The sequence below is a fragment of the Gymnoscopelus braueri genome (assembly GCF_963280865.1).
Source record: "Gymnoscopelus braueri genome assembly, chromosome: 16".
Lineage (NCBI taxonomy): Eukaryota > Metazoa > Chordata > Actinopteri > Myctophiformes > Myctophidae > Gymnoscopelus > Gymnoscopelus braueri.
The window spans coordinates 24,480,936-24,508,130 of record NC_137616.1 but is presented as its reverse complement, the minus strand read 5'-3'; the positions used below and the strand labels follow the sequence as shown (position 1 = coordinate 24,508,130).

Here is a 27,195-nt window from a genome sequence, read left to right as displayed (position 1 = left end):
TGTGTGTGTGTGTGTGTGTGTGTGTGTGTGTGTGTGTCGGTGTCGGTGGGTGAGAGGGTGACATTTTCATTTTTATTGTATTTAAATGTTTTCATTTTCCAAAAACATTATTAAAAATAAATGAAAAAAGTAATTGAAAAAACACGGTCTCCTCACGTATTAGAAGGGCAATGTCAGTCACCAGAACCAAGGACGGGTGTTTCCGATTAATCTAACATGGTTAAAATGGAGTTTGAAGTGGGTTTGTATAGGAAGGGGGCATGTCTGATAAAATGAATATCAAATATCTAAATACTGAATCAAGCAACTTAAAAACGGTCTGGGGTGCTCCCAAAAGCCTGAGTAGACGATAAAATGACCCACTTAAAAAAAAATCCCTTGATATATCCCTTTAAGCCAATTTTAATATAGGATAATGAGTTTAAAATTAAAAACTTTAAAAGAAAAAATGTTTCAAATGAAAACATCTGTAAACACCTGATTTGTTTGTATTTGTTTCAGTGAGAAGCTTTGGATTTCACACTATTTACAAGTGCACTGTAATCAGGGGTATAACTTGACACTGCAACTGTAGTCCTCTTGATGTGAATCAGTAAGCTGTGTTCTGTGTTTGTTTTTCAAGTTCTTATCAGATATAAACTTACATACATACTGTATTTGGCCTGCCACAGTTCTCATCGCTTGTGTCTACGGCCCTTTGCTTTAGCCCCAATGACATATTTTCTATAGATAATTGGAGTCCTCAGTCCTTTTCTTACTCTTATGCAACGTCTTGCTCTGTTCTTGTTCCTGATTAAGTTATCTTTTCACTTTAGGTCATTACATTGACAGAGTTCACTTCTGTTGTAATCATGTCCAAAGAGTTGTTTTATTTTTTTTACACATTTCTCCAAGGAGGTGAAAGGTAAACCAAGAGTAAGCCTATTCACATTTCAATCTTGAATTCCACATATCATACAACAATGTACAATATCTCAAGAAGATACCATCTGTGTATTTTTGGGTAATTTATCATACACCACAGAGTAGCAACTGCATGGAAGCTGTTTACCATTAATACATTTGACCTGGTCAAATTGCACGAACAACAAGCAACAATAAGCAACAAAGAGCACGCCTTCATGTGCAGTTTCTAAATTAAAACATACGGTATAAGAATGAATTAGCCTCTGATTGTGCTTACATACTTCTGGACTACCAAGACTTGTGATAATCCTAATCAGACAGACTCAAATGTCTAAAGTTTCCTGAAAGCCCTGCCATGGACTTAGATAATATGGCAGGGTACAGTATATTGCACTTACTGTACTGTGTTGTTCCAGTGGTCCAGTTCATGAGATAAAAGCAAACAGCCATAGAGCAGTGGTTCTCAAAGTGGGGTCCGGGGACCCCCAGAGGTCCTTGAGCGGGTTCCAGGGGGTCCACATTACAATTGGTTCTAAATTAATATAGCACAATGTGTAGCTTGTAGATCTGCTATTTTCAAAAAATATTTAAAATATTAAATATTTGAAAAATTAGGAATATATTTTTAACATTTTAAAAACACAAATCCTGTGGGTCCCTGCCACAACATCTTTTCAGATAGGGGATCAGTGGCCAAATAATGATCAATTTGGGGGTCCTTGACATGAAATAGTTTGAGAACCACTGCCATAGAGATTATTAAACAAAAACATCTCACAAATATTGTCCAAATCATTCAAAATTAAAAAGGAAACAATTATGTTATTCCAAAAATATATAACAGTCCATTTGAAATGCCCTGTAAATTGTATTGACCTTTTTTTTGGTTACTTTTATTAAAATCCTCCTGTGTCAATGTGCCTTTAGGTACTGTGAAGCGAATGCATAGGCCATTGTAACATTAACATTGACTAACAACATTCATTTAAAGCTAAACTTACTATCTTGGAGACTTAATTTAAAACCATATCTAGTCCCTGGTTAGGTATCTTCACATACAATCTGAACTTTATACAATTTAATAGCCAGAAGGTACAAAATCTTGTTGTGAATACCTACCTACTGTGTGAGCTGGTTTGACAGTTCACCTTAAAGGGTTGTTTTAGTCCAAGACCTAAATTACAGTATGTTCTGGTACCTGACCTTATGTGTAAATAACCTGCACCTGATGTATTTTAACCCATTAAAGGACGACTTCACCGATTTTCAACCTATCTTCATATAATTGGTCCTCACTAATACTCGTGATAAAATGGTACAATTTTTTTCTACTTGGTCTGTGTCTCATAGGAGGGCTGTGGACAGTCCAGAAACCCGTCTACCAGTGACATCATCGTTAGGCATGATTTTTTTTTCCCAACAAGATTTCACATTTTGTATTTAGATTTTTATTAACACGAGAACAATGGCTTCTTTTATTGCATTGCAACTTTCCAGGAATAGAAAGCCTGCAGTTTCTATTAGCTTGGATTCCCCATTGATGATGTCACTGGTAGACGGGACTCTGAACTGTCCACAGCCCTCCTCTGAGACACAGACCGAGTAGAAAAAAATTGTACCATTTTATCACGAGTATTAGTGAGGACCAATTATATGAAGATAGGTCGAAAATCGGTGAAGTCGTCCTTTAAGTCATAGTTTAGTCTTATCCTGAAGTGTCAGTCAAATACCCAAAGACACTTAGAACAAATCAAAACAAGGAAAATACTTAATTGAGAATTATTCAAGAGCATGGGTTAAATACAAAATTATAATCAATACCTTCTAATTTAAATCATAGATAGTTGCTTACAATTCTCCAACCCCCAGCTTTATAACTTGCCTGTGACTTTTTGATGTAGAGACAGATACTGAATGATAACTGAAAGAAAATGTGGGTGACCTATCATGAAAAAGAACTGTCTTATCAAAGGTCAGTTGTTATCAACATAAATAGGATCATATCAACCATCATATTCATAATTACAGGAACAAAACAACAACCTCAGAGGTATCTTAACCCATTTAGGCCTGAGGCCGATTCTACAATGTCTTCTGAAACAGTTTTCTGAAAGACGTATGTTGCTATATCAGTGGTTCTCAAACTTGTTCGTGTCAAGGACCCCCAGAATTATATGTATTTGGCCACCAACCCCCATCTCAAAATACTTCCTCACTTTAGATATACAAGCTCATAGAGCGCCACTTTGTGCCTTGTAGATCTGCTATTTTTGAAAAATCGTCAAAATTTGTGCAAATCTTTGAATATATATATATTATTTTAAAGCCACCATTTTTAACTCAAATGTTTGCCTCTTGTTGAAACTAATTATTTTGAGATGGGGTCGTGGCCAAATACATATCATTTTGGGGGTCCTTGAACAAGTTTGAGAACCACTGATGTAACATAAGTTTTTCAGAAAACTGTTAGGATTTAGAAGACATTGTAGATGGGTTAAAATATCTGTGAGGTTGTTGTTTTGTTCCTGTTATTGTGAATATGATGGTTGATACGATCCTATTTACGTTGATAACAACTGACCTTTGATAAAGACAGTTATTTTTCATAATAGGTCACCCACATTTTCTTTCAATCATTCAGTATCTGTCTCTACATATTGAGCAAAAGTTACAGGCAAGTTATAAAGCTGGGGGTTGGAGAATTGTAAGCAACTATCTATTATCTAAATTAGAAGATACAGATTTTCTTATTTATTCAACTCGTGCTCATGAATGATTATTAATTAAGTATTTTCCTTGTTTTTATTTGTTCTAAGCGTCTTATAACCGACACTACTTGTATTTGACCGACACTTCAGGATAAGACTAAACTGAAATAATCAACTGACCAGGTGACATCAGTTTTAATTACATAACACAAATAAGAGATCTTGATGAATGCAACTTGAATAATGAAACTAAACCATTTCATGATACTAGTGAAATTATTACTTTGTATAATGATTCTGGATTCAACCCTTGAATCAGAAAGTAATAAAATGTAATCAGAGAATCCAATCCCACCCAGTGCTGACAGACAAGTCTTTGGATAGTTTGTTAAACGGCTTCACCTTTGGCCTGCCACAAGGACTGCTTAGACTTTGGAACCTGGGCAACACATTTGCTGTATGAGTGAACTCATACAGCAAGGTGTGCACAAGTATAAAAGCCATTAAGCTAAAGCACAGGGTTAGTCTTCACTGAAAGAGGAGGACTCCCCTATCCTTAAGGCTTCTAGAGCTTTTTCAAACCCATCATGGGGGGTACAAAGCTCTGCCTCATGCTGCTGCTGGGCACAGCCTACACGTTAGCCCGTAAGTATCCATATTTAACCACTTAAACCCTCTAGACTTAATAAACTGGACCTGAGTTGGTCTCTGTACTTGGACCGCTTTTTTCTGTCTTCTTGTAGGCGGCTTGTAGATCTGCTAGTTTTGGCTAATGTTCCCCTTAGGATGGGCATACATAGATTTATGCCAGCTAATTAATTTATTGAAGCAATTTCATGGATACTTTCGTTTCTAGATGGTTCTTGTCAATTTAGAAAATAAAATAACTGGGTTTTTTAAATCAATTGTTGCTCAGTAAAACTCAGTAAAAATCAATAATGCTAATATTACAAAAGTACTATTTGTTGGCTACTTACTTAATATTTGATTATGTGGTTTATTTTCATATAAGCAATCATTTTGTGAAAATAATTAAGTTTGATGGTGGATATCTCATTTAACAGTCAAGATACTTTATTGTTGACAGTAACTAAGTACATTTAGGCTAAGTACTGTATTTAAGTAAATGTTTTGAGTACATGTACTTAGATTTTTGTGAACTTAGTAACAAAGATATTTGTCTTTACTCTACTAAAGACAAATATCATACTTTTGACTCCAAAAGATGTCAATGAAGGGTTACTTTTAAGCATAGCATTGAGGTCAGCCGTTGAAGTTTGAATATTTTGACCAAACCAAGAATTCTCACCTGTTACCTGTTTGATCTAATTTGCGATGGACAGTACAGTAGAAGTCATTCTCAACTAATTGCTTACGTTGACTGCAGATGTGCACTTCTTTTTACCTTTAAAAACTGAGTGGACATATTACCTTAAAGTCCAAACATACTGTAGCTTTGCTTGACTGTTTTGGCTAAATTGCTAATACAATATTTATTGAGTTGATCTTGTTGAAAGCAGTGTTGTTGGGACAGTTATAAAGCTAGAAGTGGAACTTGGATTGTTTTATTTTTTTATGGCGTGGCTATGCCGGAGGGTCAGTGAGTCTCTGTTTCTAGGGCTAATCTTCCAAAGCACTGGACAGATCAGCTGTGTGTGTGTGTGTGTGTGTGTGTGTGTGTGTGTGTGTGTGTGTGTGTGTGTGTGTGTGTGTGTGTGTGTGTGTGTGCGTGTGCGTGTGCGCAACAGGCCGTTATTGTCCATTGTTGACTTAAGTTGTTGACTAGAACTTAAAAAATATTCCTATATCCATAGTGGATATAGTTTATATGTAGCCTATTCTGTGATAGTGTGATAGTATAGCTATTATACAAATATTGGTTAGTATTATCATATTGTTGATGAGTAAAATTAACCACACACAATCTAAGCACTGTGAAATGGACTGTTAAGTCATTTTCAAATAAATTAAATAATGTATTTATTATTGTAAATTAAAATATTAAGTAATGTTTTAGTGTGTTGTATAATATAGAATTGCTTTAATTTACTGTGAAGATATTTATGCTACTAGATATTTTAACTATTAAATAGTTATATAACATTCTGCTTTTCTCAACTAATACAGAACAAGAAGCGGGAAATGCTGAGGGACAATCTCCAACATGTTTCTGTAAGTTACATAAATTGTACTGTATTTACCATCATGATAATGTTTGGAATTATTATGAAAGACATCAGTGTGTAAATCACCCTACAAAATTATGAGCTGCTACTGTATGTGTGGTGACAAAGTCCCATCAGATGGGTGGGCCGCAAACGCTTTGGAGATTTTCAAGTGGGCCCTGGTCCGGAAAAGGTTGAGAACCACTGCCATAGTCCATGGTATCTATCAACATTCTAATTAGCATTTGATACTTTTCTAGTGGCCAGAAGGTTCAAGAACTTCAGGAGGTTTGTGTACGACTATGAAGCCGAAACCCTTAATGGAGTGAATGGAGCCACTAACCTGAAAAATGGCCCCAAAGTCTTCTGTAAGGTAAGTTATGACAGCCTTGATCAGTTCTGCCAATATAACAACATCCTCACCTTTTACAGAAAATGGAAAGTTCTAAAGAATATTCCTTTTTATCTGTTGCCTATAGGTTGAAATTGAGGTGCCCCAGACCTGTAGCTTCATCCTGCGCACAACAGACTGCTCTCTGAGCGAGGCTGTGGATGTGGATGAAGAGGGCACCCCGGTGTTTGAGCCTGCTCCAGGCGCTGAAACATTCAACACCGCCATGGCAAAGTGAGTAAAGCCCTGAGCTATAGGGCTGTCACGACTACAAATTTAAGTCGATGATTAATTGTCACTCAAATGATTGCGATTAACGACTTAATTGTGTGTTTGACATTGAACATTGGAACATGTGAATAAAAAACGTAATTTCCGTTTGCCTTTTAGGCTTTGTAATAAAAAATTGCACACCTCTGGTATAGATATGACAAATAACTGAAATATACAAATAAATTACTGACATATTTAATAATTTTCAAAATAGTAGAAATAGTTGATCTACAACGCATTGTGAGCTTGTAGATCTGCTATTTCTACTATTTTTGGAAAATGTATAAACATTTTTCAACATAAATACGATTATGACGATTATGCAAAATAATTGCAATTACAGGGTGCGGTGACTGACATGAACCCAATAAATCCTAACAGATAAGGCTTATAGCAGAACATCCAGTGATACAGGAAGAGAGAGACGGGGGACGGGGGGGGGGGGGAGGGGCACAACAAATGACGTAACATAAATAGCATGCTAGGCCCTATATTAAATGGTGGTCTGCCCCTCCTTCATAGAAACGCGTTGAAGATCACCGTTGAGGGACAGACAGATGTCAAACTGTTCCCTGAGGAGGACGAACCCGTCAACATCCTGAACATCAAGAGAGGAATAGTCTCTGCCCTTCTTGTGCCTGTGATGGAGGTGGAGAGGAACAAAGAAATGGTGAGCGAGCCTCAAACACAACTCATACAACAGGTCCAAGTCATCAAAGAGCTTGGTCCTCTTTGTGGTACAGTAGGCTATCTATGTGGTCACGCAAAAGATAAACAAGTTGTGCAATGGAAAGATAAGCCACCCCCTATCACAGGTGGAAAATACCATCATGTTCTCTGATTGACCATAATTTGGCGCAGGTCAAAGTCCCAGATAAGATTATCTTGGTTAATGGCATCACCTCACCTGTGACTTAACTAAAGCTAATCATTTTAGGTCAATGAATGAGATTGTTAGAATGACGTTGATTGATTTTCACATCAACAATAAATCTTGTTTATGCGTATAAAAGGTGCATGACAAATAATTTGGAGCATTTGTTTTTTGTTGTCTGAGGTACCATGTGGGTGGAGTTTACTAAGACAATTCACTCAGTGTAAAATAAGTTACATTTATTTTTAGCTATAGTTGAGCGCCGAAAATTTCTGGCCCGTATTGATTTGTCTAACCATTGCGGCAAGCCCCAAATATCTGACCCCAAAGTACTATGCAAATATTATTTAAGTGTGGTGTTTTCAGAGATACTACAAATACTCAAAACATGTACTTTAAGTACAGTACTCGAGTAAATGTAGGCCTACTTCGTTACTGTCCGCCATGGGATGTTTTAGCATAAATGTTGTCCCTTTACCAAACTAACATTCCCTCTCTCCATTTCAAGGCCACTGTGCATGGAATCTGCAGCACTGAATTCACTGTCAACTCCAGAGAAGACATCGCCACTGATGTGACTGTCAACAGGGACTTGTCTGGATGTGACAGTTTCAGCGCCCAGCGGGAGCACACCAGTCCCCTGGCTCTCATCTCTGGAATGGTAAGACCATATCAAATGATGTCCTGTTCTTATCACTAGTACATGACTTTGAAGTATCTAGATTCTGTGTGCGGTGAATTATGCCTGATTCACACTTCAGTGGCTGTGATGTGTTGCTCAAATACATTTAGAAATAAAGCCTAAATCAGGCTTACAAAGTCCATTTCTACACTAATCCTTTAGTAGAAGACAATGCAGGTATGCACAACATAATTCTGTAGCTATTTTACTAAAACACTATTTGTCAGAGGGGCGACCAATCACACTTTATTACAGCTATACAGTCATGTGTCATATTAATGATTTATTTAGTATCTTTCTCCTTTGATAATCTCTCTAAAACATGGATTTGCCTTTCTACCATCAGCACTATCCTCTGTCCAAGATGATCACCAGCACCCAGAGTTGCAACTACAAGTTTGACAACCAGAAGAAACACATGACCTTTGGAACCTGCACAGAGAAACACATCTTCCTGCCTTTCTCTCACCAGTAAGCATATGTATAATACACAAATACAATAATCAAGAAAGGCCCAATTTATCCAAACTCTTTCATTACAAATGCATCTGTCCAGTGTCACACAACAGGCATTTGGCATAATGTGTGCACAGTGACTATTTGAATTTATAGGCTCAGGAGGCACTCGGGTGGCAAGAGATAGGGGTTTGTACCCAATGCAGGGCATCCGGCTTAGCCGAGCGACTGTAGAAAAAATATTTGACTACCCTAAATAAAACATTTGAAATTAAATTAGAATACATTTATAGGAGATGTTAGGTATATTGTGCAAATTGCTAGGATTTCCATGTTTATATTTACAGATACAGACTACCAGTTAAATTGTTGATTGTTGGACTTTACATAAATTCTGACAATTATTGTCATTTGCTGACATCTTCTCTTGTTCTGGCTTGTTAACAGGAACGAATATGGAGTTTCCACCTTGGTGAAGCAGACTCTTTCTCTGCAGGAGACCAGCAAGATCAATGATAGAGTCTTCGACCACAGTGAGTTTTTATGTCCTGACCTAGGATATAGCCTCTGCTGTCTTGAATATGGAATGCATGTGAAATTTCCATCAAAGTCTCACTGCCTCCATGTTATTATCCTTTTAAGATGAGGACAACGTTAAGTTCCTGCCCATGGAGGCAGCTGAGGACAAGGCCCCAGTTCAGACCAAAGATGCTGCCATTGCCACTTTGAGGGAGCTGATCAACCTGGCTCAGAACAACCAGGGCCACCAGCGTGCCAGCACCTTTCAGAAGCTTGTATCTGAACTCCGCGGCCTGAAGAGGGACATCCTGAATCCTGCTGCCGAAGAGATGATGTCCATGCACACAGCCCTGACATGGCAAGCTCTGATGCAGTGTGGTACCCCAGAATGTAGCAGTGCCATGTTGGCTCTACTCCGGACCTTTGAGCTTCCTGCTTTTGAGGCTGATGTTGCCGCCTACATCCTGGGAATGCTGCCCAACCCCTCCCGTCTACTGGTTAAGGATATGTTGTTAATGGCTCAGAACCATAAAAGCAAGCCCATCATGTATGGCCTCAGCAATGTTGTCAGAAAGTAAGTACGATTGAGGATGAGATTTTTGTATTATTGTTGTCATTATTATTATTATCCTTATTATTATTATTTTCAGCTTTGAAGAAAATCTTAATTCACATTGAATTGTGGTTTGTGCAGTTTGTGCTGTAAAAGTTGTAGTTACGAAATGTCTTGTTTATTAGGCTATACCAGGCTGAGGGCAAAGTCACTCCTGAGATTGCTGACGTGTCCGAGTTCATGAATTCCATTGTGGGTGCGGACTGTTCTGGCGAGAAAGAGCTGACCTTCCTGACCTTGAGGGTAGGTAAATGGCTGTAAACTCAGCTCTGATTCACGCCTTGCAGCCACGCATTGTATCATAACATAGCCTATATGCCAATTTGCTGAAGTTTCTGACATGTTTTCCTACTTTATTCCATGCGAATTACAGGTTGTTGGTAACATGGGAGATGCAATGGAAGCTGCAGATCCTTCTATAAAGACCACGTTGCTGAAGTGCATGAGACAGCCTCAAACCACATTGAATGTCCAGCTGGCCGCTATTCAGGCTTTCAGACGCATGTCTGTAGCGGATGAGGTAAAGAACATGTTTGTGTCAAATGACAAAAGGGTTGAAAGGGTCATACGATGAAGTATGGATTAACCCTGACTGTGTTCCTCTCCAGGTGCGCAATAACCTCCAGAGGGTCTGCCAGTATGCCAAGGGTGCTGTACAAAAGCGCCTAGCAGCCTACTTGATTCTGATGAGGACGCCCGAGGACAGTGACGTGGAAATGGTGAAGAAGCTGCTCACTCAGGAGCAGAACATGCAGATCAAGGCCTTTGTGACCTCTCACATCCACAACATCATTTCCTCCAAGGATCCTGAGACCCACGCGTAAGAACAGAGTTGCAGTCCTAGTAGACATAGTAGAATGGCATTGACTTAATTTAAACTATTGCTTAAAGTTTAAGTGAAACCTTTCTGTATTCAAACAATATACAGTAGATTTGACAAAACCAAAAATACCAAATTAATAGCATTTAAATGTTAATGCTGTCTCCCCCCCTCAGTCTGGGTAAGAAGATCTTGGAAGCACTACAGGCGGATGAAATGGATGTTGCAAGCCACACTGAATATACCACAATGTCTCGCAACTACAAACTGGGAATGGAACAGGAAAGCATGCACGCCAACATTCGCGGCAACGTTGTCTTTGATCCCGCCAGCCAACTGCCCAGGGAGGTCCTGCTGGAAACGACTCTGAAAGCCTTTGGCTATAATATGGACTTGTGGGAGGTATGTAATAAAACCTTTATTATTAAACAAATTATGATAATTTAATTTCTTAATTGTGATTTTTATTACATCTGGACCTGGTCACATAAAACATAACATAATTAAACTATAAATAAATAATTACATCTGCATGTTTTAACCTGCTTGAAGGATAGATAAGGACTATTACTGTAGGTATGCTGTCAATATCAAATAAGTATACTAAATTAACATTAAATTGATTTCCTTTGACTTGTCAAATTTGGCATCGAGGCAAGCTAGAACAACCATACAGAATCTTTTCTAATAGCTATTTGGCAGAAGTCTGGCTCTATCACACCAAACCCTACTGTAAATGTTACTGAATCTAACTGATTTATTGGTCCATAGGTTGGCATGGAAGGAAAGGGCCTTGAGCCAACCATTGAGACTCTCTTTGGCAAGAATGGGTTCTTCCCTGACACTCTGTCCAAAGCTATGTACTGGGCTGGAGATAAGATGCCAAACAAGATCAATGAGGTTCTGGAGAAATTGGCCAGTTCAATGAGACCAGAGGGAATGAAGAAACAGGTAATTGTAATATATATATATTTTTTTTAAAGTGTTAACAGTGCAATATCGATCTATTTGTCTCTGTCATATTAATACTTAGTATTTTATTTAATCAATCTGTGACATTACCACTCTTTCATTCAAGGTGCCCGAGGACCTTGTGAGAGAAATTGTCCGAAACTTCAACAAACTGGCAAAGGATCTGCAAGCGCAGGAGTCCCCAGAAGCCATGGCCTACATTCGGCTCATGGGAGCTGAGCTTGGCTACATCAAGCCCAGTGACCTGAAGGGAATGGCCCAATATGCAAAGATGTTTGCTGAGACTTTCCTCTTGACTATCCCTAAAGAGGTACCACCACTCGCTCAAGTACATTTTACATCCCTTACTTTCTACAGTCAACAAGAAGGTTTTTCAAGTTAACCATGGCATTTATTTTCTTTGTCAGATCACAAAGAACCTCATGTCCGGCACCAACAATGAGGTCTTTGCCCATTACATTTTCATGGACAACAAGTTCACCATGTCAACAGCATCTGGCTTGCCTCTGAAGTTTGCTCTGTCAGGCACATTTGCGCCTGGCGCAAAGGGAGGAGTTCGCTTTTCGCCAAACATGGTATGTATCCCACTCTGATGCCAACCTTGACTTCATGTTATTATTGTGTGTGTGTGTGTGTGTGTGTGTGTGTGTGTGTGTGTGTGTGTGTGTGTGTGTGTGTGTGTGTGTGTGTGTGTGTGTGTGTGTGTGTGTGTGTGTGTGTGTGTGTGTGTGTGTGTGTGTGTGTTGTTTGGAGGATTTATTTAGTTTTTTATGTACAGTATATTCTTGATTTCTATGTCTTTGAGGTTCAGTTTCTCTGAATGTTTGGGTCTTTTGTTTTTTACCTCGTCCTGCACTGAAAATGTATACTCATATATACATATACAATTTCATGTGTTTACAGCAGGAAGTATCTTTCATGCCTGCTGTGGGAATTGAGTTTGTGACTGAGATGGGAGTCCATGTCCCTGAGTTTGTAGTCTCTGCAATTGAGATGCACACTAACTTGTACCATGAGAGTGCTCTCAACGCTAAGATCACCATGGGAGAGAACGAGATCAAACTGTCCATTCCTGCCCCACAGAGTACCACCCAACTCTTCAGAATCAGGTACCAAATAATAATAATAACAGTTAATATTGTTCATATTTTGCATGAATCAGAAAGGAACTGAATATATATATACTCTGATCTTTTCGGAACTTGTGCATTTCAGTGTCATAACTGTAAATAAACATGTATTGCCATGTAAAGCAAACATATTTAACTGTCCCATACTCTCAACCCAATACTGACACTGTTGATTAGAAAAACTAATAACAAAAAAGATGATGATGATAATAATAATAATAATAATAATAATACCACTAGTAGACAGGCAATTGTGCAACAGGGAGTGGCACATTATATGATATTCACATATTGACTTTCTATTTCACTGTTCTCTCTTTGAAATAGCAACAGAATGCTGAGTTTAACTTCAGGCCAGGGCAGTCTGATTCCACCCATGGATGAGGGACACAGGACTAATGTTGTGAGCTGTGCTCCTCTCTTCTCTGGAGTCAAGTATTGCACCACAGCCCGCTATTCTGTTGCTGGAGTTAACACCGGGGCTCCTTACTTCCCCCTCAACGGAGAGACTAAGTAAGTTAATGAATCGATGGATACCTTGTTTGGTGTTAATTCGATTATATGATCTATTACTATTACTGATTATATTAAAGGTAGGGTAAGTGATATTTTTTGGTTAAAACAAAAAGGGTTTTGGTCAAAGGTCAAAGCAGTATTCTGATAGTAATCATTGAGAGTTTGTTCAGTAACAATGTCTTCCCGGCTCTTCAGCTCTTTAAAAAAAAGGAAATAAATGTTCAACAGCGTTGCCAATTTCAGCCAATCAGGAGAGAGTAACCATTCATGAGCCAGTACCATATTTGTCAGTTCATTTCTTTGTGTCATCGCTTCCAAATTGTGTATCCTGTATCCCGTGTCAGTTCACTCTCCTGATTGGATAAAATTGGTGTCCCGACCAGAAAATGTTTTTTCTGTTTAGTGTTTACTAAAGAGCTGGAGAGACCAGGAGACTTCTATTACTGAACAAACACTCAATATAAATGAGTACTATCAGAATATAGAGCTATTTAACACTTATTTTAACAAACAAATATCACTTAACCCGAGAGTGATTTTATTTTGTGGTCTTACCCTCTAGGTTTGCAGTGGACATCCAGCCCACTGGAGAAGTTAGTGAATACACAGCCACCATCGCCTATGAGCTCCTCAGTGAGGGCAAAGAGGGACGTCAGAAGGTTGACTCTCTGAAGATGATTCTCAGAGCAGAGGGTATGTGTGTGTTGGTCGGCCTTATGTTTATTTAAATTTAAAAAAATGATCAAGAAAATGTAAAACTATATTCATTAAACTGCATTAAACTGCTTACATTAATATTTGTACTACTTATACAACTTGGTTTTAGGCACTGAATCTGAGGCCTCAGCCACCATGAAATACAACAGGAACAGGAATGTCCTCACCACCAACATTCAGATCCCTGACTACGATGTGGAGACTGCCATAAGATTGGGCTTGACCAAGGGCAACACCCTTAGCCTCGAGGTCTCCAACCATAATGTGCTCCTGCTGTCTCTGGCAGGCCGTGCCCAGTAAGTTAACCCAGTAACTGTTCCATCGCCTGCAATGGCAGCCAACTCTTTATTCAAACACTTTAAACCTGCATGAGATTAAGGTGATAGTTACCTTCTTATGGTTTTGTTGACCACAGGCTTCAGGGAATGGTTGATGGAAAGCTGCAGCTTCAACTGGTGGTCCCCTCGCTCAAGACTGATGCTGCCCTAACAGCCACAATAAGGAATGCTGAGGACCTCACTTTGGAGATCAAGAGTGAAGTCCAACTCCCTCAGACCACTTCTATTCAGGCTGTCACTTTCAAATACGGTATGTTGATCTGTTAATGTTTATGGATGTGGAGATGGTTATGGCCTGAATTTCACAGATTTTATGAATGTTGACAGATTAAACAATGTTTTTGTTTTCTCAGGTGAGGAGCTGGCTGAAGTTCAGCTGATGTCCAACATGAACGCTGATGTTCAGATGTTTGTACCTTACACTGATGCCCTCCAGGCCAGTCTGAAGCAGCTTGTGGAGGACATCTTGGACCAGCGTGTGGTTAAAACTGATATGAAATTGGGTCACATTCTGTCCAAGGCTTTTGAGGTAAACCTAAAACAAACAAACAAATACACATACATGGATCATTAAACATATTTTAGCAGACTGGTGAATTATTTAGCTATCATTTTAGAACTTCCATTCCTCTTAGTCCATTTTTAGACAAAGTCGTAAGAAACTTCAATGTGTTTTTAAACAGGCAAGCAATATCTGGATGGACAAGATCGCCACTGAAGTTCCCTATGTAGAGACGCTGAGGAACAGTGTAGTAGACATGTCCATGCCCTCCATGCCTGACAACCTGTTCATGAACCTGTAAGTAAGATTTGAAAATTAGCAGTTTCCCGTCCTGCTTCTGAAACTAAGAACTGTAGATCTATTATGAAAACCTCTCAACCATATTTTTGTCAACATATTATATAATAATACACTAAATGTTTAAGGAAAGATTAAGTTGGTCTGCCATTTGTATATGGTCCTAACTAATAATGCATCTTATCCATTTGACCAGTGAAAGCACATTCAGATACCGGTTCAACAAGGACAGAATGACCATCACCATTCCTGTGCCTTTTGGAGGAAAGTCATCTGAGGAGCTGAGGATTCCACCTGTGCTCACCATACCACAGATGTCTTTGCCTGGGTTGGGCCTAGAGCTGGAGTCCAGGCAGATCCCCATCCAAACCTTCACCGTCCCCTCTGAGTACGATCTTACTCTGCCACTCATGGGAATGGTGGACGTGGCCGCTAAAGTCAACAGCAACTATTACAACTGGGAGGGAATGGCCTCTGCCGGGAACAACACCGTTGATTCTCCTAGCTATCTGGCCAAGTTCAAAGTCATGGCTGACAGCCCCATTGAACTCCTCTCTTTCACATCAGAGGGTAACTTGGCCTTTTTTCATCAATTTAGTCATAAATATTTGAGAATTGATTGTCATCAACATATAAACACTGTGTAAACATAAATACTAATCAACTGAAATATTATATTTCACAATTTGAACTACCTGTCTTTTTTATTCTGTATAGTATCATAACAGTGTGATAATATCTTATAAGTGTTCAAGACTCCAATAGTAAGTATTAATTTATGAATTTGCCTTTTGTTTCCTGTTTTACAGGAGTTGCAGAGATAAGTGACTCACCAGAGGAGATCCTGAAATTCACTATTGATAGTTCCCTGAAGCACAAGCTCATTGACACAAGCTTTGATGTCCTGCAAACCATCGCTATCTCAGACAAAGTCTTGACAACAAGCAGCTACAAGATCCAAGCCTTGAGCACTCTGGGCCTGCAATCATCTTTGCACATGACCTCCCAGTGCTCCCTTGCCTCAGATATGCTCACTGGAGATGCCAATGTGGATGGAAGTCTGACTGTCGGATCCATGTCTGCCAGCACCACCTATTCCCAGTCTTTCACTACCGAACTAATGACGAAAGAATCAAGAACAGAGTCCACACTGACAATGACCTCAGGGATCCTGGAGGTTGTGAACAAGATGAAGGCAGGGTATGCTAATGAGCAGCTCCTGATTGAGTCCACCACCAACATGAATACCGACCCAATCAAGCACACCACCACGGTCACCATTGGCTATAAAGAGGCCCAGTTTACGATCCAGACTGACGCTGTTACCAAATCTGAAAATAAGATGCTCCGTAGTCAGATAGATATCGCTGCTTCCAGAGCAGAGGTTAGCATCAGGGTAGAGAACCAGGCTGATGACACAGAAAACCGTGCCTATTCTTTGATTTCTGGGTCCATGAACCCCTCTGGCATGGAGATCAATGGTGATGCATCCATAAAAATCTTTGAAAGCCGTGCCTCCCATAAAGCAACTCTGACCCTGAACACAAATGGCCTGACCACGAGCTGCACTACAACTGCACAGAGCAGCCCAATGACCTTTGAGAATGTTTTGCATGGTGGAGTTGACACTGCTGGAGCTGTTATGTCCATCGCCACCAAAGGAGTTGTCAACGAAAACAAAGCTGAGCTCAACATTGAGGGGAAATTGGGAACTTCAGAGGTCTATCTGAACGGTATGTTCAAGGGTAACCTCTTTGATGCTGATGGCAGAAACAGAGTGAACTTCAGAGTGAATGAGGATGGCTTGTCCTTCTCCAACAACCTGGTTGGATCTCTTAACAACATGAAAACTGACAATACACACTCCCTGACCCTTACTCTGAGATCTCTGGCCTTCCACTCAAAGAGTGACAATTTCCTTAATGAGAGAAACACCTACAAACATGACATCACAGTTGACATGGAGCCCTTTGCTGGCTCAGTCATTGTCAGCAATGCCTTGAAGATCATGGATGCCAGCTTTTTGCATGAAGGCCAGTACAAGGTAGAGCCTTACAAAATGGATGTGACTGGGACAATGATGGGAGTTGTCTCTGAGGAAGAGCTGAAACACACCTATGAAATCACATTCTTTGACATGGTCCTCTCTGCAAAGAGCAACACCAATGGAAAATTCCTGGGCACTCACGTGACACATGCCATTGACATGGAGGTTGCTGGTCTTTCCATGAAGTTAAACAACATGGCTAACTTCAACTCCCCCAACTTCCTCCGCCTGGACAGCACTGTCAAAGCTGTTGCTGAGCCCTTCACTCTGAACATTGATGCCATTTTCAACACAAATGGCGCAGTGTATTTGTATGGACCACAGAGTGGTGAACTATACAGCAAATTCCTCCTGAAGGCAGAGCCCCTGGCTTTCACACAGTCATTTGAGTACAGAGCCTCAAGCACTCATGAACTGACAAATGGCATCACCATCAACACCAACATGAACAACAAAATGAACAGCCTGATTACACCCCAGGAGCAAAGTGTGACATTGAAGATTACATCCAAAATGAACAATCATGAGCTTGATCAGGAAGTGAATGCTTTCAACAATGCAGAGAGAATGGGACTAGAGTTGGCGGGAGCTGTCTCCACAAGCTTCTTCAACCAGGCCAGCGAGAACCACGACTACTCCATCTCTGGGTTTGTGAAGTATGATAAGAACAGTGACAGCCACTTGATCCAGATTCCATTCATTGAGCATCTGCCAACAGTTATAGACGAAGTGACGACTACAGTGATCAGGATGGTGCGCAACGCCAAAAACATGTTCAAGGATATGGATACTCAGTTTGATATCAGTGCCAGGTTACAGGAGAAGGTTTCTGAGCTGAAAGAGGTAATTGTGACCTTTGACTTTAATCTCTTTGTCCAAGACTTGAAGGCCTTCCTTAACACCATGGGAAATTACATTACCAACCTGATGGCCAAGCTCCCCTCAGTGCAAATCATTGATATGCTGAAAGAAGCCATGGACACTATCATGGTTTGGATCAAGAAACTCAACATTCCTAACAAGATCAATGCTATTTATAATGCAATTGAAGAGATCTTGTCAAACTATGAGGTTGAAAAGATAATTGAGAACATCATGGATGAGGCTGTTGAATGTATGAAACAGTATCAAATCAGGGAAAAGATTCAGTCTGCTGTGGCTGCTCTCCAGTCCATTGACCTAGAGCCTCTGGTTAACAAAGTCTTGGCACCTTTGAAGGAGTTGGTGAATCAACTTTATATGTTTGACTTCAAGCAAATGTTTGATGACATGGGTCACTACTTTGACAGAATGGTTAAGAACATCGTGTTTTTTGATTATGAAGCATTTACTAGGGAGCTGAACGAGAAGTTCACAGAAATTAGCAAGGTTCCTTGCTTTGGAAAACTCTATGGGGAGTTCAGAATCATCTCACCTGATTACAGCCTCAGGACCACCACTGAGCTGCAAAACACCACCACTACCGAAGTCACACCAGAGTTCACAATGAACATGAACTCACAGGCCACCTCCACTTTTGACCTCCTTGAACACACTCTGGACGCCAGCGTCCACATAGCTGTGCCCAAGATGAGCCGTCTGTCCCTCTCTGAGAACATCAAGGCTATGCATACAGCGTTCACGCTTGACCACCAGGGAACAGTGACTTTCTATGGCCTGTCAGCACAGGCTTCTGCTAAGACTACGGCCAAAGCCACAACTGAGCCCTACAAAGCAGAGCTGGTTAGTGATGCATTCTTTGCCATGGAAAGTGGAGTTTCTGCAAACATGAAGACTGGCTACAAACATGAAGTCAACATGCCTCTCCTCAACATCTTCAGTGACGCCTCCTTCGACCAGACAGCTATTGTCCAGCTTGAAGATGGATCTGTTCGTCTGACCATTAATAACGAGGGCAAGGGCAAATATGCTTTGCAGGACTTCTCTGACGAGGCAGTCCACAAGAGTGACATGGAGGTTGTCATGGGTATCTGCACTTTCAAAGTGTCTTTCACCGGCACCACAGAAAGCAACCATCTCAGAATGAATCAAAACGTGGATGCTGATATATGCCTCCCTAACCATGTTATAATTGATGCCAAGGTTGAAACAGACACAGACTTCATGAAGAACAGTGTTGCAGAGCTGAATTTCCAAGCTAGAGCTGAAGACCTAAAAATTGATGTTACTGCTTCTCATAATGCTGAGTTGATCGGAGGAATCGAAGGAATTCTCGCAAACTCTGTCCTTGCAAAGCTCACTCCCTTTGAGCTTGTGTTTGAAACCAAGAACAAAGGAAACACCAAGGTTGCCTTTCCATTCCAGCTGTCTGGAAAGGTAGATCTCCAGAATGACATTGTTATTAACCTGAACTCTGAGGTACAACAAGCTTCCTGGACAGGTCTGGCTAGATGCAACCAGTACAAATACTCTCATGACTTCTCTGTGGCTAATGGTGAGAGGGAAGTCGGCCTCTTTGCACAGATGAAAGGAGAAGCCAACCTTGACATTCTGACAGAGCCTATCGACATACCGGCAATGACCGTTCCATTCTTCGGTGTGGAGACCCCTGCGGTGAAAGAATACAGTCTGTGGCAAGACGCTGGCCTGAGCAAGTTCCTGATCACAACCCAGCAGACCATTGATATGGATGCCAAGCTGAAGTACACGAAGAACCCTGAGATGATCACCATTGACATTGACATTGAACCAGTCGTTGATGCCCTTAATGGACATGTCAAGGTTCTGCAGAAAAGCCTACGTATTGGCAAGGACAAGGCTGTTGATATCCTAACTAAAACAATGCCTGCTTTGCATGTTCCATCTGCCCTTAGTAAGCTAACCTTCCCCAAAATCACTCTTCCCAAAATGCAGAGAGGCATCATGATCCCTGTCCTGGGTGACCTGACATATGAGTTCTCTTTGAAGACAGCCGTGATCACGCTCAAGGCTGATGCTGGTCTCATCAACCAGGGCGATATTGTCATCAGACTTGATGCCTCCTCGTCCTCTGAGTTTGAGGTTCTGAATGGTAAAATTGAGGGCACCAGCACCATGAACAGGGACAATGGAATGAAACTGGCCTCTGTCCTGTCCGTGAAACACATGATGATTGAGGGTAACCACGACAGCTCCATCACTGTCAATAATGAAGCCTTGGATGCTTCCATCACAAATTCAGCAAAGCTTAATCTCCCTGTGCTAACTATGGAAATCAACCAGGAGATGTTTGGAAATCCTCAGGAAGGTCTTATTGTCTCTGTGTCCTCTCCATCTGCTGGACTCATTGGACTCCAGGTGCAGACTAAGCGTCCCGCCCAGGTGAAAGGAAGACTCTATGGTCGTTATCCGGTAAGACACATGAAAATTGCATTATCTATCTATCTATCTATCTATCTATCTACCATCCTTCCTTCCATGTGTTTGCTTACTAACAGCTGTTGTTTGTTATTTCAATTAAACTAGCCCAACTTGTCCATATGTCTGAAAATTCTGATTCTATTATTACCTGATTTTAATATTGCTCCTTTTTGTATTGTTTCACACAGTCTGAGCCCACAAGTGATGTTGACATCGTGGCTGTGAAGATGTCTGTGATGAGCTTGGAGAAGCTGAGCCTTCAGACAACTTGGAATATGGAGGTTCCCTATGAAATGATGCTGGGTTTGAAGCAGAAGGTGCCTACAGTCATGTCAGCCGAAAACTTCCAGGAAATGGTGTCGGATCCCATTAGCAACACCTACAATGAAATTTCCAAATTTGTTGTTATCATCAAAGATTATTTTGAGCAGGCTAAAGAGCAGGGTAATGTTATGTTCAAGAGGGCTGTTGACAAAATAGCAGCATTGGACTTTTCTGAAATAAGCACAAGGGTTTCAGACAGTGCAATGTTTATCGTCAGGGAATACCAAAAGAACATCCAAATTATACTTGATGCTACCATCAACTTCCTGAGGGAGACTAAGTTTCAGATACCTGGATTCGAAGAGAAGATGTCTGGACTTGAAGTCTACCAAACATTTAGCACCTTTGTTGCCGATGTGTCTGAGGAGGCTATCGTAAAAATGCCAGAATACATTACCTCCACCTTCAAAATGATCATTGATTATTTCAGAGGCATTGAATTCACTTTCCCTGGCTCAAGCTTTATTATGAGGGGAGGGGAAATCCTAGACGACTTGTCACTAACATTGCAGAAAATCCAGACCCAAGTGATTGTGATAGTGAAGAAATTGGGGAATATCCAGCTTGAAGACATCCTAACTAGGCTGTCTGAATTCACCCAGGTTAGCATTGAGAAAACAGAGGAACTCTTCAACTTCCTAAGATCTCAGGATGTAGATAATGTCTCTGCTTGGTTAAGTGATGTATACGCTGATGCCATCAACTCCCGTATTGTGGTTGATATCACCAAGCAGGTGGAGGATGCCATGACAACTGTGGTTGAATACATCAGCATTGTCAAAGCTAAGCTCCAGGATCTTCTTGCAGACATGTCAATTGAGCAGCTTCATGCTGATATACAGGCCTGGATTGACTCCATGGTAAAACGCTTGAATTCTTTCCACAACACGATCATTGAGCTTCTTAAAGAGAGCACCCAAAAGTTTGAACCTTATGTGAGAATGAGTGAGAGACAGATGGATATTGACATTCCTTTTCCATTCATTTCCAAATTTGACTAAATGACAGAAGATATTTCACTGTCTCCGAAATGTGGGAGAGAATGTTTTTTTGTGTGTCTGTTATGTAAACAGCAAGACATGGCAATATTCAATTATTGTTTTAATACTACAGAAATGTATGCAAGTCCTGCAAAGGTTACCCATTATTATGTTTATCCTACCTTATTTTGCAAATGATCAATGTTCTTTATTATTTCATGCTCATCTTTTCTGGTCATACTGTGCCCCTTTATGTTTTATTCTATTTAAAAACAAGCTTTGTGAAAACTCAATAAAGACCATTTGTACTTCATACAATATCTCTGTGCCTTCTGTGAATGTTATTCTAAGCAACTATTTAACATCTTAACACTCAACGTCTTATCAGTTTTATTATGATGCAAGTTGATGTTTAGCATAGGATATGATGTGATTGATGCTCTCATTGCACAGACAATGGTAATACTGCACCCACCCATTATTAGTCAGGGTTTCCTGCAAGTATAAATGAGACACAAATAACTTCTGTGACTCACAATCCCTTGATAAATGGGGACACAATTTGGGTACATAGTGAATGTTATCCTTACTGATGAAAAGTATAATAGCCAAATTTATTTCACATTATGAATATTTTATTCACTATGGTGTACATGTAATCAAAAGCCAATGTTCCTATGTTTATTTATATTAATGACATTAAAACAGAAAAGATCAAGTGGAGGAATCTTGGGAAACAGTCACACTGTTGTTAGGACACAATTACATATAAGCTGTTTGTGTTTTGGAACTAACTGACAAAAACAGTGCATGTATAATTACTTTTTTTGGGTGTGAAAACAGAACGATATAGCGATGGAGACACAAGTTGATTGATTAATTCATTGATTGTCCTAAAGTTCCTCCCTTATGTTTCTGTTTTTCCACTAGAAAACACTTTCCATTTGATTCTTTATCTAGGTGTACAAATATCACATTGTATAGTTGGTACATTCAACTATACAATGCGATATTTTATTATTTGTGTCCTAATTTAATAAACCAAATCAATTTTAGACATGCCTCACAGATTCCCAGGATTGCTGTTTTGTTTGTGTTTTTTTACTCACTCAATTCCTCCATTTATTTATTTTTTTCACTATTCAGAAGAAAAACAAAAACGATATTGTCCGGCAGATGCGCTGAGTAGCCTAAACAAGCTATGTGAAATGTAGAGGGAGGGGTTGGAAGGGGGGTGACTAGTTTGGAACATTAGCCAGTACAATGTGTTCCTGTTCTATAAGGCAGCGCACAGATAGAGCCCAGCAACAGAGTCAAGCAAAGAATGTGACTTTTACTTGGTTGTAACTCTTGCAGGATTTACACGGTCTCATGCTCTTAACTCTTTACAACCTTTCTGATATTCCATTGGCTGTCTACACAAGGGATCTGCTTTTTCCCATTTGTATAGCTGTTGAAAATGTCTGATAGCTCACTCTTGTGAAGCCCCACCTATCACATGGTGTAAAGTAACTAAGTACATTTACTCAAGTACTGTACTTAAGTATTTGAGGTACTTTTACTTTACTGGAGAATTTCCAATTTTTAATACTTTTACTCCACTACATCTCAGAGTCAAATATTGTATTTTTTACTCCACTACAATTATTAGAAACCTTTAGTTACTTTGTAGATTTGGATTATTATTACAAAATATACATTAACCACTTCAGCCCTATTTAAACTTTGGCTATTTGAAAATAAAAGATCTACAAGCTCACAACTCGTTGCATGAACTTGCATCGTGATGCGCTGTGAGCTTGTAGATCTTTTGCTATTTGCCATTTTCAAAATATTTTATCTGAAAACTTGTGAAATGGGACGGTCTGCATAATGAGTACTTCTACTTTTGGTACTTTAAGTATATTTTCATGCCAACACTTTTGTACTTTTACTCAAGTACATTTTGAATTCTGGACTTTTACTTGTAACAGAGTAATTCTACTTTGCAGTATCGCTACTTTTATTTAAGTAAACAATTTGAGTACTTTTACCACCACTGACCCTTTCACAGAACTAAGCTAATTTACAATACATTGTAGAGACTACCAATGCCTGCAATAGTGCAGTTTATTTTGAACCAGCACTCCTACCATATAAGAGTACAGTTACATAATACATATCTGAATGAGCACAGAAGAAAACATCAGTTGAATATCAGGATGCCAGATAATGAAGTTAAGTGGATGTTTGATTACATACATTTAACTCACACTTTGTAAAGACTGTTGACAATTATTTCCTATCCAAATGTGTAGGTACTAATAGATGGCTTAAAAATAATTGCTAATCAGTGACGTGCTGAATTATTTGTGCTCCATAATGAACTGTTCCTTCCCTCATTATATAAACAAGTTCAGCAGCGATATTAGATCACACAAATGCAGAGTTCTGCATTTTAACTTAACTGTAAACTGTAGTTAATAACACATTGACCAAGACCAGGTTACATTACAGAAGATTGCAGCATTCAAAACTTCAGTGATTTCAGTCCCTCTAGCATTATACACACACTAAACAAAGGCAGTTATTTTGGAACCCCTTTTGGTGTTATATATATATATATAGGCAGCACCCATCTTTTAAAGGTGCATAAAGGTAGGCTGTTCAAATTGTGCTATATGGAAACTTAGGTGTCTAAACTTAGAAGAAACAGTAGAGAACCTCTAAACGAACCATACAAGGACTTAACAAGTTCTTTGTACAGCAGCAGTGCTATAGCACCTCAGCCACCCCAAAGAACCACTAATTGTTTGTGTGTGTGTGTGTGTGTGTGTGTGTGTGTGTGTGTGTGTGTGTGTGTGTGTGTGTGTGTGTAGATCATGGAGTGTGTGTGTGTGTGTGTGTGTGTGTGTGTGTGTGTGTGTGTGTGTGTGTGTGTGTGTGTGTGTGTGTGTGTGTGTGTGTGTGTGGAGATCATGGAGTTTAGTGAAAGCGTACCTGTCTTCATGTTTACTCAGTTAGATAGTTCTACATTAGACCCCCCCCCCCCCACACACACACACACACACATTCTGAACCAATTTCCTCTTTCCATTGTGTGAACCACCTGTGTTTGGTTTCTCAGAGCAACATTTAAATGTGGTCCATTATGTGCAGTCATTTAATATAGTGGAATATTTATTTCTAATTTAAGACCATAAAACAAGTATTTTGAAGTGGTCTTGCTGCCTAAATTCAGTGAAGCTTACATACAGACAGTAGCACATTTAAGTTGGGTCTTTATTTTAACACCTGACACAACTTAACCCAAAGAACATACAAAATATATATTGCACCATGTATATTCTCTTGTCCTTTGACCCCATCATACACAAGTGTAATATCTGTAAGCTAGATGCTGCAGTCTCCAGCTGCTGAAGGACCTAACGGGGCCTACAGACAGCCATTTTAGAATACAAACGTTACAAAAACAAAATGCAGTGCAAGTTTTACAGCCTTTGTGATTGCAAATAATCAGCTTGGCAGAAATGTTTGAGGCAAAAGTATATGCAGACGGTGACATATCATAATTAATATTACAATTCTGTCATTGTGCAATTGAAACCTTGGCTTGAACGCTAGGCTTTTAGTGTCAGTTCATCACATAAATAAATCACAACCATTTAGGCTATAAAGCGGCCATTGAAATCAGAGGGTAGGGTAGTAGTGTGTTGTCCTTCAGTGGGTAGGCTACTTTCCACACTTTCACAAGTTATAAAATTAGGATCAACTGTTCAGGTACCGGTCAAGCCAATATTGTCCGCTATTAGAACGAATTAGAGTTTTTGCTTCAAACAACTTCAATCAGAGGATCCAAAACATGTTCAGACAAGTTTCCCACTGGCGAAAGAAAGCGTCTTTGCCAACCACTACACGACCACGACGACTGAGCCAGTGTTGCCATGTCCGGTTATATTAAGCAACGTTGGGCTTGTTCTTCTGTAAGTTGCTTGTAAATATTGGCAGTTGCGTTTTTTTGGGCTCGTTTCTAAAGTGTAGTTGCTTGTTTCCTAATGTCGTTGTTTAAACAAGTAGTTCTCAAACATCTTCATGGCAAAGCGCCCAGATTAGAATATTTTATGCCAGGGACCCCAGTATCAGATTTGTGTTCAACAAAAATCAAAGAGAACTGAAGAATAACACTTTTGAAATAGCAGATCTACAAGCTCACAACGCGTCGCATTGTGAACTTGTAGATCGGCTATTTAGTAGCCTATAGTCGCTTCTTTTGGGCTTGTTTTCATAGACCTGGTTGCTTGTTTCTCTCGCAACACCTGGCAACACTGGACAGAGCTCAGACAGTCTCATCATCATAACGGACAATGTTCATACTGTAACGTTTCCACGGGTTCGAATCCCACTTCTGACACAAATGTAACGTTCCGCGCACCGAGCTGGAATCAAGCCCCAGCCTCCAGCTCGGCAGACCGGGCAGGTAACAAGCAACGCCAAGAATAAAGCTTGCTCACTTGGAGGAGCAAGTTACGGCCGGGGGTCTTTTTGCGGGGTCGCTACACTACATTCACAACAAAACGCAGCATTTGACACAGCTGCTAGTCTGCGGTCGTCGTTTCTGCAAGGACGCCTTCGTCGCGGTCTCGAACACTTCCCATATCCCGTCCTTGGTCTTAGCGGAACACTCCAAATAGTCATAAGCACCGATCCGCGTGGCCATGGCCCGCCCGTCCTCCGCCCTCACCGGCTCTTGTTTCAACCGGGACAGCTCGTTCCTCACGTTCTCGTCGTTGCGCAAATCCTTCTTGTTGGCCACCAAAATCAGAGGTACATTCGGACAAAAGTGTTTGACTTCGGGTACCCACTTCTCGGGGATGTTTTCGAGGGAGTCCGGGCTGTCCACCGAAAAGCACATGAGGATGACATCGGTGTCCGGGTAGGACAGGGGACGCAGGCGGTCGTAGTCCTCCTGGCCCGCCGTGTCCCACAGAGCTAGTTGGACTTGTTTGGAATCCACCTCTATGTCGGCCACATAGGTCTCGAACACCGTCGGAACGTAGACCTCTGGGAATTCGTCTTTGCTGAACACGATCAGTAGACATGTTTTCCCACAGGCGCCGTCGCCCACCACGACAAGTTTTTTACGTATATCTGCCATTTGATCAACTTCTCCCAACAACGCGTCCCTCCGTCGCTCAAATGTAAAACCTCAGAACCACGCAGTCTGTTGTTACGCCGATGATCGAATGCTCTCAGACAGCTATATATATATATACACAATATAGACAAGGAAAAATGGTTTGACAGAAATGTTCCAGGAAGAGCTATCTCCCAAAGTTCTCATAGCAGCAGTCACACAACGCCTCTTTCTTTATAAAGCAGAGGGCCGCTTTCTTAATATAGCAATCCAATCGGAAATGGGGAGGGTGAGGTCACTTTTTGTGGAGGGGGAGGTGATTGGATCCCAACATTTCCCCCCTGATGTAGAGGAGGGCCGTGTACCACGACCAACCAACCGACCCCAGATCAGCTCTGAATCCACACAAGGCCCAACGGCGTGATGATGACCGATACTACAGACATACAGATAGATAGACCTTTATTGATCCACCGTTATTGAGGGAAATCCAGTTTAACATAGCCTACAGTA

At 40.3% G+C, this 27,195-nt stretch overlaps 2 protein-coding genes across 2 annotated transcripts; one reads left to right on the top strand and one right to left on the bottom strand.

The window, feature by feature from the left end:
* Positions 1 to 4,201: 4,201 nt before the first annotated feature.
* Positions 4,202 to 24,687, top strand: LOC308102892 (apolipoprotein B-100-like; the record flags this gene model as incomplete). Its single annotated transcript, XM_080452746.1, has 27 exons — positions 4,202 to 4,259; positions 5,742 to 5,786; positions 6,040 to 6,152; positions 6,259 to 6,404; positions 6,966 to 7,113; positions 7,826 to 7,978; positions 8,346 to 8,470; positions 8,903 to 8,988; positions 9,098 to 9,548; positions 9,713 to 9,830; positions 9,961 to 10,107; positions 10,196 to 10,407; positions 10,584 to 10,809; positions 11,179 to 11,358; positions 11,486 to 11,689; positions 11,787 to 11,954; positions 12,283 to 12,488; positions 12,837 to 13,022; positions 13,588 to 13,724; positions 13,852 to 14,038; positions 14,158 to 14,330; positions 14,434 to 14,609; positions 14,764 to 14,879; positions 15,076 to 15,449; positions 15,689 to 20,256; positions 20,454 to 21,449; positions 24,676 to 24,687. 27 exons carry the CDS (start codon positions 4,202 to 4,204, stop codon positions 24,685 to 24,687), a joined length of 9,711 nt encoding a protein of 3,236 aa, XP_080308872.1.
* LOC308103863 (rho-related GTP-binding protein RhoB) lies at positions 24,629 to 26,897 on the bottom strand. The gene has a single exon (XM_080454064.1). It carries the CDS (start codon positions 26,701 to 26,703, stop codon positions 26,113 to 26,115), a length of 591 nt encoding a protein of 196 aa, XP_080310190.1. The 5' UTR covers positions 26,704 to 26,897; the 3' UTR covers positions 24,629 to 26,112.
* Between the last annotated feature and the right edge of the window lie 298 nt (positions 26,898 to 27,195).

Bases quoted from the DNA above. Each gene is read 5' to 3' on its own strand.
- LOC308103863 (XM_080454064.1), bottom strand. From the start codon at position 26,703: ATGGCAGATATACGTAAAAAACTTGTCGTGGTGGGCGACGGCGCCTGT.